This window comes from Gavialis gangeticus, unplaced genomic scaffold (genome assembly GCF_001723915.1).
Source record: "Gavialis gangeticus isolate Ggan-Ray unplaced genomic scaffold, GavGan_comp1, whole genome shotgun sequence".
NCBI lineage: Eukaryota > Metazoa > Chordata > Crocodylia > Gavialidae > Gavialis > Gavialis gangeticus.
This window is the reverse complement of record NW_017729028.1, coordinates 285,704-299,184: the sequence shown is the minus strand read 5'-3', so window position 1 is coordinate 299,184 and position 13,481 is coordinate 285,704. Positions and strand designations below refer to the sequence as shown.

Here is a 13,481-nt window from a genome sequence, read left to right as displayed (position 1 = left end):
AGTGGATAAAAGGAGCGAGAGTATAGCTCTCTATGTCAAGGAAGGCTACGCACCCCTGCAAGCCAACATTGGCACCCAGGGTGGACAACTAGAGACCCTCTGGGTTAAAATCCATGGGGAACACGGCACAGGGAGCACAATGGTAAGAGTCTACTACAGACCTCCAACCCAGGATCAAGAGCTTGACCAGGAGTTAGCCAGGGAATTGGCCGAGGCCGCATGTTCCTTGTCCATGGTTGTCATGGGAGACTTCAACTACCTGGACATCTCATGGAAAGAGTGCTCAGCCAAATCCAAATGGTCGCAAAGCTTTCTCACGTGCATGGATGAGCTCTATCTGACACAAGAAGTCTACGGGCCGATGAGAGGCAAAGTGCTGCTCGACCTGGTACTAGCAATGGAGAACGACGTTATCATTGACCTAACAATCAAAAGGAAGCTGGGTGACAGTGACCATGAGCTGATCACCTTCACCATCCTTCATAAAGCTAGCAAGTCAGTCAGCAATACAGAAGTCCTCAACTTCAGGAAAGCTGACTTTGACAAGCTCAGGAAGCTTGTCAGTGAGGCCCTAAGGGACCACGACCCAAAGGGAGGGGAGTTGAGAAAGAGTGGTTGCTCCTCACGGGAGCGATCCTGGATACACAAGCAAAGTCTATCCCATCTCAGAGGAAAGGCAGCAAAAGGGCACAGCAGCCCCCTTGGCTGTACAGGGAACTAGCACACCTCCTGCGTCTGAAAAGAAAGACCTACAAAGGATGGAGGACGGGATCCACCTCTAAGAAGGAATATTGTGCACTGGTCTGGTCCTGCAGGGGGCAAACCAGGAAAGCCAAGGCTGCGACTGAACTCCAACTAGCTACAAGTATCAAGGACAAGAAGTCCGTTTTAAGGTATGTGGGGAGCCGGAGGAAAAGCAAGGGCAACATTGGACCCCTGCTTAACCAAATGAGACAATTGACAATTGATGCCCAGGAAGAAGCCAACTTGCTAAATGGATATTTTGCATCGGTTTTTCACCAGTCCCATGGGATGCCCGTGCCTATTATGGAACGGGAAGGCCTGGGTGAGGGAGATTCCTTACCCTCCATCAATACTGACTTTGTGAAGGAACACCTTGAGAGGCTGGACACCTTCAAGTCAGCTGGCCCTGACAGCTTACACCCCAGGGTACTCAAGGAGCTGGCAAGCATCATTGCCCAGCCCCTGGCACAGATCTTTGTGAACTCTTGGTGCTCTGGTGGAGTGCCTGATGATTGGAAGAAGTCCAATGTGGTGCTTATCTTCAAGAAAGGGAGGAAAGCGGATCCGGCAAACAACAGCCCATCAGCCTGACCTCTATCCCAGGGAAGATCCTAGAAAAGATTATCAAAGAGACCATTCTCAACAGGCTGGCCAATGGGAACATCCGGAGGGATAGCCAGCATGGATTTGTCGTGGGTAGGTATTGCTTGACCAATCTTATTTTCTTTTACGACCAAGTGACCTATTACATGGACAAGGGGGAAAAGATTGATGTTGTATATCTTGACTTTAAAAAAGCCTTTGAAATGGTATCCCATGATCACCTCTTAGCAAAACTGGCCAACTGCAGCCTTGGCTTCACCACGATCCGCTGACTGAGGAATTGGCTCTGTGGTTGGACCCAGAGGGTGGTGGTTGACAGAAGTCAGTCATCGTGGTGCGCTGTGACCAGTGGGGTCCCTCAAGGCTCTGTCCTTGGGGCCTATATTATTCAACATCTTCATTAATGATGTGGGCATTGGAGTCAGAAGCGGACTGGCCATGTTCGCTGACAACACCAAACTTTGGAATAAAGAATCCACACCTGAGGATAGGAGGCCAATTCAGGTTGGCCTTGACAGGCTCAGCAAATGGGTGGCTGAGAACCTGATGGTGTTTAACACTGAAAAATACAAGGTTCTCCACCTTTGGCAGAAAAACCCACAGCATCCTTATAGGCTCAGTAGTGCTATACTGGCTAGTACTATGGACGAAAGGGACTTGGGGGTCATGATTGACCACAAGATGAATATGAGGCTTCAATGTGATGCTGCAGCTAGTAGAGCGAGCAAAACACTGGCTTGCATCCATAGATGCTTCTCAGGCAAATCCTGGGACGTCATTCTCCCCTTGTACTCGGCCTTGGTGAGGCTGCAGCTGAAGTACTGCATCCATTTTTGGGCTCCACAATTCAAAAAGGATGTGGAGAAGCTTGAGAGAGTCCAGAGAAGAGCCACATGCATGATCAGAGGTCAGGAAAACAGACCTTATGATGAGAGGTGTTCAGCACTGAGAGGGGCTATGCAGCACTCTCCAGTTCGTGACAGATATGGATTTATGGGATGAGGAAGGCATGAGACCTATATGGCTATAAAAAGGAGATTTATTGACTTACGTCCCTTAATGATGGTGACTGGAACACTGGAGTTGCAAGTTACACTTTGTTCTCGGTTGCGGCTCGGCAGCTTGCAAGCTAATTTACTCAGTATGGATACGGGGGTGGTTGTTACGCCTCCGGAGCATCAGTGGGAGACGATGGGTGATCAGCCCGGGGGGTAACTACGAGTTCGGCTCGAGTTACTGATGAATGGTGGTCTCCCCGAACAAAGGACGGGGAAACTTTTTATAACTTTTCTTATCTGGTTTTACTCTGTGTCAGCCAATCATGACTACAAACGGATTCTTCTTTGTCTGCTCAGGTTTCAACACAGGCTCTCCCTCCTGTCAGCCCAGCCACCGGGACGGGGGGGTTTCTTTTTGTTTCTGTGGTACTGAGCCTGTTTGGTCATAAGAGGGCAAGCACAGCACATTATTCTGATTTTACAGTTTCATTAGAGTCAGCTAATTTGGAGCTTCATTTTATCTCGTTGCTACTAGCACCAATATCTTTTTTTGACGTCACAGTACCAGACTGCAATTTGTCCAAGGTTAGTTCTTCTGTGTGGGGGTCTCAAGTGATCTGGAAGGGGCACAGACAAGGGTGTGTGTACAGCACTGTTGTTAACTTGTACTTGACAAGAGGCTGACAGCTATGGGACTCTTCAGCCTGGAAAAGCACAGGCTCAGGGGTGATCTGATGGCCACCTATAAGTTTATCAGGAGTGTTCACCAGGATCTGGGGAAATGTCTTTTCACCAGAGCGCCCCAAGGGATGACAAGATTGAACAATCGCAAACTCTTCCAAGTCCGTTTCAGACTGGACATAAGGAAGAACTTCTATATTGTCTGAGCCCCCAAGGTTTGGAATAGACTGCTGCCGGAGGTGGTTCAAGCACCTACTTTGAATGCCTTCAAGAGACATTTGGATGTTTATCTTGCTGGGATCCTATGACCCCAGCTGACTTCCTGCCCCTGGTGCAGGGGGCTGGACTGGAAGATCTTCCAAGATCCCTACTAGCTCTAATGTCTATGAAATGTGCTGAAAAGTGTATTTATGGAGTACCTCTGCTAAAACTTGCAACAGTTTTAAAAAAAGAAGAAAGCATGCATCAATTTTGGATGAGCTAAGTGCCTAGGAGCTATATGCAAATTACTATAGCTGTGTTTAATTTCAAGGTTATTGTTTTCAAATTTGTTTCTCAGTTCCATGTGCTCAGGGAGAGCAGGGTCTGACAGTAAGGGAAGCAAGAATTGGTAGCAAGAGGTAAAAGTTGGGGGAAAGCAGAGAGCAAAGGGGTTACCTGGCCTCCCAGACTTATTTTCTCTGCTGTGGCAGTGGGAGAGGGACAAATGCAAGGCAAATCTACAATAGTTATATTCTATACATGGGAAATTTATAACAAATTGATAAATGTTCTGTATATAGAATCTAATTATTGGGGGGGTGGGTCATCTTATAATCAGGGTCATCTTCTATTAGAGTAAAAAGGGCAATTCTGGTGTCATGAAATATGGACTTATTTTAGAATGACTGTCCCTGAAGAGTTCATCTGGAAGAGTTTCAAGATGATTATCATTCATGTTTGCATGCACGTTTCAATCGTGCACCAAGAAAATGGAGATTTTGTTTGTTAAAAAGTACTGAAAAGGAGTTTTTGGAGAGAGCAAACTTTGATAACATTTTATATTTTCCCATCTTTCTTCTTAATAATCCATTGGGAATTCGGAACCTCAAGATAACTAAAGTTTTCCCTTGCTTTATGCAGGTTCTCTATGGGCAAATTTGTTCTTACGCGATGGCCCTTTTTATACCAGAAATTTATTATATATGAGGTCAGTTCACTCTTATGCAATTTGTGTGGTGGAAGCCCACAGTCAGCTGCTTTGTGTGGTGCACTGTGGGAGTGACATGCACCAAAATATAGTCTCCTGTGTAGATCTGTGCTCCTTGCTTATTGTCTGCGACATTTGTTTCTGTAGTTGCCATCCCGGTTATGATAGTGCCCTGTGGTTGTGTGTACTGTGCTGTTGGTGAGTACCAAAATTGTCTTGTAAAAGTGGTAGAAATGGGTCTGAGGGTCTTGGAACATATCCCTATTTATTACATTGTAAAGTGGGTTCCCTTTATGCGAATTCAAGCTACCTGCCATTTTCCAGGAATGCATGTACAGCATAAAGCAAGAGAAACCTGTATAGGTAAAACTTGAGGATGCCAAGATGCAATTAAAAATGCCATCAGCACAAAAGTTGAGAAGGTGTCTGTTTGATCCTATAGTCAAACCCTACATGCAAACACAGGCCTGCAGATGACTTTCTAGCATTTAGGTTCTTGGAAGAGATCGTTTTAATTGCACAAGAGTGATTGAGCAATTTTATAATGGGATTAAAACATGGTGCAATGTATGTGACTTCATTTGTATGGGGCAGCTATCTGAAAGGGAAAGCACTGACACAGGAGCCTGTGCTTCCTGCTTAGCTGCTGGGGGGTGCTGGAGGGTTGCTGGAGGGGGGACGGGGGGAGAGAGTTGTGATCCAAGAGTGGTGGTGGCTAAGACTGACCAGGGACTGATGAAAGCTCCTTTTTTTGGTACCTCTCTTTTATAAGAACATCAATTCCCCCCATGGTGTGTCTGTTTCTTTCCTTTATTTGGGGCTGGATCTTTAGTAAGCGGTTGTGGGGAGACACTCAGTTCTCTCCTGCACCAATCCTATTTCCTTTTGTATTGTTGCAGGCCTCTGGAAAAGGTAGAATGGGCCCCTGATATTTCCATAGTGCAAGGGCAGATGGCAAGGACAGAAGCCAAGTTGCTGTTCTCTCTGCCTGATCTCTCTCCACCAGCATGCCTCCCTTGGGTAATGGGGTTTACAGTGAAATACTAAGTAATATTAACTTTAGAGGAGCTGGTGTCAGAGTTGCCAGCCCACCCAAAATTTTGTTACTGACATCCTTTAAACTTTTTACTGACAGCCATGTTTTTTTTTTACTGACATATGTTTTACAAAATATTAATATAGCCCTTTTGCCAGGTCCTAGATAGCCGTTTGCAAGGACTGGGCTCAAATTTAGGGATTTAGCACCACCTATATTTTTAAAAAGTTGGGTAAAGTAAAAACTAAAAAAGATTACTGCAGATTGTCAATAATTAAAAACAATTTTCTTGGTTTGGTAACCCTGCCTAACAGCAGCAAATGTTTTTAGTCTATGCTGCTCCCACCCCAGGGGTGTCTCTTTCATGCCATACCGTGATACCATGACCACATCGTGCACTGTGCTGATCCCTCCCAGCCCATTTCCTAGCTTTATCCTTGCTGGCTCTGCTCTACCCATCCTGACATGGAACCCCACCTGTTGCCTCTTCCCATACTGCCTGGGGCTGTGCAGCTTTGCATACCTATGAGGCAAGTGGTGTTGTAGACATGTGATGGGATGCAGGAGCAGCAGCATGTGGCTATGGGGGGAGCCTACAGAGGCTCTTGTGGGTCACAAAGCCCTGACAAAGCTCCCTGCAGGGCACTTCCCTTCCTCCCAGACACCTGATGACACTGTTCTGTCTGTGCTTTGTCACCTGGTATCCAGCCACTTTCTGATGACAGAGCTCCAATTAAGCTCATGGTTGCTTAGGTTTTTTTTCAGATAGCTAATTTTTTTATGAACTTGAGGACAGGCATTTTTTATGACTGTATGTTAATGGGAAATTGGCAGCTCTGGCTGGCATAAAGACACTGATGATAAGGGCCTTTTGATTATGAGGCTGGCTGACTCCATTGGCTAAAGGGCAAATTTATTTATTATTGGGAGGGAATGGGGAGGACGCTAGCAGTTGTCATCCTGAAGTGTTTGCATTCAATAAAAATAATTAGCTGTAAAAGTGGATGAATTTCCCTAACTGCCACTCCCTTTGCCAATATTCTACTTAGTATCTAGTCTTTTTTTTCCCTTACCTATTTCAATCTCATAGGTTAAAATCAACCTAGGGATCTGGGTGGAGTTAGTGCTCTGGTTAAGGCTGGAGATAGAGATGGAATGAATTGTGATATGGGAAAATGCCTTCCCCCCCCACCCCACCACAGCACCAGACTGTGGTGGGGTGAGCTGCATTCACTTTGCACAGAAGTAGGGTGGTGGTCTGGTCAGGTCTCAGGGTAGCAGCCATGACTGTAAGCATAGCACCATCTCAGTTTGCCCCCTTCCCTCTGCCTGTGGCTATGGGTTATTTGAGAGTCCAGGAAGCTGCTCTGGGACCTGGGTGAGAGCCGGGGGGTGGGGGGAGGTGGGGGGACAGAGTGGAGAAAGGAAATAGTGCACCTTGGGATGCTAGGGGATGTGGGAGAGCTCTATCACTGTATGTGTAATATGCCACATGTTCAAATTAAACCGCTTTACAAATGAGCCACAAAGATGTTCCACATATAACAAGTAACTTCTTTGAGGCTGGTTAGCCATTAATGTACCTAATTAGCCTTTTCTATTGCATGATCAAATCACTTGTATGTGTTGCATATTGCAATTTATTATGTGATTAATGTGTTAATTGCATAATATATATAACATCTGCAAGGGGCCTTAGTCTATGCATCTACTTCAAGAACATTAGTATTGAATATATATGATTAAACCAACATGCCCACCAAACAGTTGTGATTAGGCATGCTTCTAAGGATATTTTCACACAGGTAATAAAGACTTAATCATGATGACTTTTAGGAAAGATTTGGAATGTGTGTCTCAGCAAGAGAAATCTAGAATTTCAGGGTAGCATTATGCAGAAATTAATGTGACTTATGTCAAGCATATCAAACATAGGCTCTGTGACTTAAATATGGCCAGTGGAGCTTCTCCATCCATCCTGCTGGGCTTCTGAAAGCTGCAGGGAATAGCCTGCTATGTAATCTGGTGCCCAGTAGCTCCAATAGACGTGGCCCTTGTCAGTAGGTGGGGAAAGTGAGGGCTGTGCAACACAGCACTTGGTTCTTCCATTGCCAACTGGCCCACTGCTGTCCCAAGCTAGATCTGACCCATGAGAAGCCCTGTGGTCTAGATCCAGCCCAGAGTCCCAGGTGAGTTTGAATCTTTGTGGAAGAATATCTGGCCAAGACCATATTGAAATGGTGAACAAAGCAGTGATTTCCAATTCTTCTAGTATTTTCTGCTTTAAGGAATGAGCAACTACTTCTGGTTAGCATCTCCTTCCACATCAGGTGATAGGTAAGGTACCATATCTTAAATCACCAGTGGAAATCTGTAATGTAAACATATAGGTTCCATGTGCTTTAAAGATGGGCAGATTTTTTGGTTTCTGTGTTGAATATATTATTTGGGGCGGGGGGAAATGGATGGTGTGCTGAGGGGAGGGAAATGATTAACTTTGCACTGTGTACATGGCTAAGGTCAAGGGCTGGCAACCTCTTACTCATGTGCGTCTAAGCTTGCAACATGGCTGGCAGTGTGGGCCATTGTTCTTCTCTGCTGCTCCAGTGTCAGTGAGCAGAGGCTGCAGCGAGTGAGAACAGTCCACAGAGGCTAGAGCAACTTGCTGTGGAGTGGCCAGAGGCTGTTGGTATGCCATAGCAAAACACAGACTGGATCAACCAGCTAGGGATCAGCATGCCCTTAGTAGCTGTAGGTTGCTGATCTTTGGTTAAGATGCTGGATTCTTTCCTATACAACTAATTTGAAAAATAAGGTGTGCTTGGAAAATTATTCAGCCGATAGGCCACGTTTCTGAGGCTGCTAAAATTGATGGTCATGTTGGAAGCTAACTAGTAACTGGTCCCTGTTTTCACTTATAAATATGTATGCATTTTACAAATCAGATAATACACATAGCTCTGAATGTTTGCTGGACTTTTGCCGTTCTTAGTAGGGAAATAAAAATAGTGTCCTGGTTCATAGGTGACTGGTAGGGGGTGCATGTGCCCCCACTGACGGGGTCGGTGCCCTCCCCCCCTGACAGCTGACACTGATGCTGTCGGTAGGGCTGGTGCCCCCTCTGACAGAGCCTCCACCAGCAGTGACTTCTTTGGGTGCGCCCCTCCAGATTCAGGAGGCACCAGTCACTCGTCCTGGTTGATTTCATCAGCAATAAAAACCTTCAGTCACTCAGTTCTACCCTACAGTCATGGGGAGACTATCTGTGGGGCACATTTTAGGACTCTTTGGGGTTCATATGGCCCTCAGGCCATGTTTTGGTTATCTTACTGTATAGTTTTGCTGCTCTACTGGGTCAGGTGTATTTTTAACTAATTTTTAGGTTGAACAGTATTGAACATTGAGTGCAACAAAGGCTTAGTGATTGCTGTTAGCTTTTTACTTTTTTATTTTATAGAACTTTGTGATGACAATAAAGAATCAAAATCACTGCAAACCTAAGTGATTGTTAGCATGAGCAGTAGTTGGAAATAACAGCATTCTGCATGAAAACAATTAGCTAAAGCTAGAGAGGCTTCTCTCACAAGACTATTACACAGTTTACCCTCATAGTTATCTAGTAAAATGAAAACTCCTCTTCTTTTTGGGAGAACTGCTAGATGTTGTCCTGTACAAATAGGATTACAAAGAGAAAACAGAAATCTGTCCCTGCTTTCTATCTGACATCTCCAACCTACATAGGATATAGATACCTATATAAAGTAGTCTTACACATTTCTTACTACTGCAAGTACTTGTTGAGGTAAGAGGTTCATATTATGGTGTTGTATGCAGGACAATAATTTGGATGGATAGATTATAGTTATGACTTCCCAGATGAAGGCCTTAAAATGATGTATGAAAAATTAATACTCAGGGAACTTCTTTGCAGAAGATTTATTACACAGAAGAAGTAATGGCTTGTGTGTTTACCAAGTACATTTCCCAAATACAGTTTTGCCAAACACGTCACCAAATAACCAGTATGTTATTGATAACAGTCTTTGCACTAGTTAAGCCATGTAGGTTATATTCCTTTTAATTTTCAAAACATTTTGAACAAAACAAGTAGAGAAAACTTTGCTCTTAAGGAATAAGAAGCTACTGGCTCAGGAATGATACCACATATTGTTATGTTAGGGAATAATAATTTTGCAACAAGTAATCAAAGATATAAGTATTGTTAAACACTCTTTAGAGTTGGATTCAATAAACTCGTAAACTCTGATTTGCCTATGAAATCTTATGGGTTTTCCTTGAGTTTGTTTTTTGTTGCTGCTTTGTGATGGTTGCTTCATTTTGTTGTGTGTCTATGAAAGCACCTGTTTTCTTTAATAAAGTAAATGTTTTACGTGCAGCCAACCCAGTGTAAGTCTCACTGGGTGAATCAAGGATTATATAATAGGGTTCTCAGCCTTTTGATATTCTGGATAAAATGAATTTCCAATTTCACCAGCATGGGCAAATTGGCAGGTGAAGTATAAAACTGTAGGTCTCTAAGTATCCGAGCCTTATATAGTATCAAGTAGCATATCCTCCAGGATTCTTGGGTACCAAAATAATACCAGGTCTAGGAGACCCAGTAGACATGTTGTTTGGATGACTCTTAACAATGGATAAAGTAATCTGTCTCCAGTAGAATTCTTGTATGGAAAACAAAGTTTTTTTTTCTTCTGTTTTCTATTCCTTTGGCTGCCCCACTGACCTTATATTTCAGATATATTGGACCACATTCCTGGCTTGGCTATGATAGTATATTCTCATTGGGCACAATATAGGGGATATTTCTTTTTTTTTCCATCAGAACAGGATGTACGTCTTCAAGGGTGGAAGTAAGTATCTACCAGAGTTTCTGTATTGTTCCTGCAATATATTGCATCCTGTGTTCACTTTTTGTCCGAGCATACGATAGAGACTCTAGTCCTTTCTGTAAGAGATTCCTGGATTAAAGACCTTCTTCAGCAACTTAATACACATGTTCTGGGACTAGGGCATTATTCTGAAGGAAGTCTGTAAGAATGGATTAACCCAAACTTGTATCATTCTAGGAACTCTTTGTATTTTAGTATCTTTTCCTTTTGGAATGTTAAAAGATGACCTTAATCCCCAAAGGGGAATTCAGGAGAGACTGACAGCTAGAAATGCAGGTTAAAAATAGCAGAGTTGACCTGAAATACAAACAGTAGTTTATGTGCTAAATCAAGGTTTCTTTCTTGAACATTCATTCCCTCATGACTTAGTTAATTAAATTAGATAAAATATGTTGTTTGAATTGATATCCCAAAGTAACTTCTCACACAGAAAATAGTGTAAACTAGCAGTTTATCCATCCCTATTTATCTAACCTCTTGCTAACTTGAAACTCCTGGTTAACTGAAAGTCGGTCGTGTCCCCTGACAGCAATGCGTACCACGCATTACTCCCCTGCTTATCTAAAGAGACATCTGAAACGTTCAGAATAATGGAGTTTTGGATAAGTGGGTGAGCATTGCGTGAAGCACATTGCTGTCTGGGGACATGACCAACTTTCACTTAACCTCACGTGTCAGTTAACAGGAAGTCAGAAATACACTATGCAGGAGATGAAATGGGCATTGTGTGCTTAGTAGATGTGTGCTGTTAGGTAAAGCATTTCAAAGTGCATTTTCAGGATGTCTGCAGAATACACCTGCTTTTCACAGTTAACCAGACCCTTTATATTTTCTCTGCTGTGACATTTTTCCTAGTTGTCCTAATGATGTAAGTAAGTCGTGATGGTCCTTGAAACTAAACATCACAAGGTGCACTGCAGAATTACAGTGCTTTTGGTTTATTCATTAAATTCAATTTAATTTTAATTGTGATGTTAAATTCACAGCTGGTTGGGCTGGCTAGGTGGACCAGCAATAATACTACATGAAACCCGTCAAGCCATGCAAATTCAATATACTGTGTGTTTTTAATCCATTGTGCTTGTAGAGTTGCAAGCTTTTCAACTCAAAGAAAATAGTGGGAAAGGGCAAAGACTGTTGAAATAGTCTTTGTTGTGAACAGCAACACTTAATTTCTATAACAGCAGTATCTGTTAAGTGATTGAGTGGCATTCACAAGGTTCTTTGTTATAGCTTTCTGTTGGGAGGATGGCAGCTGTAATATAAATCTGTTTCTGGGAGACAGGGGGATGCTTCTGAAAGGCTGAGTAGTTCCTGTCGGGCAAAAGTGATCTTCACTGGGTAAAGGCAAAATCTAAGATCATCCCCTGAAAACTCTCTCATCACATAAGTACAGAATAAATGTACTGAAGCAGTATCTGCTTGGAAAAGGGTATGGAAGAATGGAGTGCACCCAGCTGGTAGCGTAGAAGTAATCCTGTGCACTTTTGGAGAACATCCACACCTTGTTTTAAAAATTTGTAATGTGAAAAATCTCATCTGTCTCTTAACGCTCAGATTTCCATCACTGTGGTTAAGCAGCCATACAGAATGCAAAAAGACAAGAAAGATTTTCTGTTGAAGCTAATACTAAAATACTTTCATTAATTGTTCAGAAAAAGTGGAAAGAGCTAAAATGGCACAACAGGAACACTTCCCTTTCTCTTCCTTGCCCCTCTCTGGAGATCATGAACCCAATCCTACAGCAAACTTGGGGATTCTGCCTGAGGAAGGGCTCTAGCACCAGGACTGATTTTGCTCTAGCCCACTTGAGTGTATCATTCAGTTGGTAATGTTATGCATTCAGTCATAAAGTTAACCTAATAACAGTCAAAATTCAGTTAACAGAAGGGAAGGGAAATGTCTGACCACCATGTTTTATTCTGTGGGAGATAGGGTAGGAAATACCGTATTTACTAAAATACAAGACCAGGTTTTTTCCCCCAATCCACCTGGGGGAAAAAAGCTCCTCATTTTATATTCACATATAAGGAAGCCTCATCAAGTACATTGTCTATAATTTAACCACTGCCAAAAGCAGCATGGGCACTGCAATTGAAACCAACTGTGAAATTGATTAGATGCAGCCAAAACTGAGCATGACTATAAAATACATGCCCCATATTGGGCAAACATACTGATGGGAACCTAACACAAGGCTAGGTTAGTGCAGCCCATCTGAATAAAATATATGGTAGTGTCCATTGTGCTCAGTCCCGCTTAGCACCGACTTTTTCAAGTCATAGTGAGCTACTACATTCAGTACATTTCAACTTGATCTTCACTCCCACACCTAGCTGTGCCTTTTTTTTCCAATTTCCAATTATTTCTGTTTCTTCACCAGTCTTAAATATCTAAAATTCAAGGCAAACCTCCAATAATTAAATTTTGTACCTGGAAAATTGTAACAAATTTTGAAATTTTCCATCTATAGAAACTAATTATGGGGGGTCATTTTATATTTGAGTAAATACAGTAGTCAGTTGTTTTGAGGTCATGCCCTGAAACTTATATCACTTTTTAAAAGATCCTTACAGTAGGCAACGTGGTATTGCTTCAATGAGATTCAGCAGTGTCTTGACTACTTGACATTTTAGCCTTGAATTGTGAATAACAGCCCTAAAATGGCTATTGTAATAATAACTTACCCATCCTATGTTGTCTGAAGCCTATAGATTAGTGGATGTCATGTGTAGAATGGTGTTTCCATGGAACCCACCAGTGAACTCTTGTCCAGTCAGTCAGGGACTGTATATCCTTGTTCGTGACATACTGTATTATACATTAGGTGCAGTCATTGCTCTTTTTATTTATTTATTTTATTCTAGGACTAAAGAGCCCCTTCAAGACAGCATAATAGCTACTTACGAAGAACATGAAGACAGTGTATATGCGGTGGAATGGTCCTCAGCAGACCCATGGCTGTTTGCCTCTTTAAGTTATGATGGGAGACTTGTTATTAACAGAGTACCCAGAGCACTTAAATATCATATATTGTTATAATTTGTGTGGATTATCATTAATTATTAATTTGGCATTCCTTTCAAAAGGTTTGACGGTTGTTGATTGTTCAGTTTTAGGAGTTTAGTACTCTTTGTTTGAAAGTGAACATTTAAATATATTTTTTTTTTTAATGTTTGGAACAGCGGTGATATATTTTCCTCAAGTTGTGGTACTGTTTTTTTTTTTTGTTTTTTTTTTAAATATAGTAAGTTTAATAAGGAAATTGTTAACAGTTGATTGTTATTAAAATATACTGTTTTTGATGCATGGAGCTTTCT

The 13,481-nt window shown here is 42.4% G+C and overlaps 1 protein-coding gene across 3 annotated transcripts in view; it reads left to right on the top strand.

The window, feature by feature from the left end:
- The window catches only part of TSSC1 (tumor suppressing subtransferable candidate 1), a 231,770-nt gene extending 218,296 nt beyond the window's left edge, over positions 1-13,474 (top strand). For 2 of the 3 annotated variants that reach the window (XM_019520704.1, XM_019520706.1), the window contains one exon: positions 13,029-13,474. In XM_019520704.1, the coding sequence (XP_019376249.1) occupies positions 13,029-13,203 (175 nt within the window). In that variant the 3' untranslated portion in view covers positions 13,204-13,474. Of the gene's footprint in view, positions 1-5,114; positions 5,236-13,028 lie in introns of all 3 variants that reach the window. The other variant, XM_019520705.1, reaches the window with a different exon arrangement.
- The last annotated feature ends 7 nt before the right edge of the window (positions 13,475-13,481 follow it).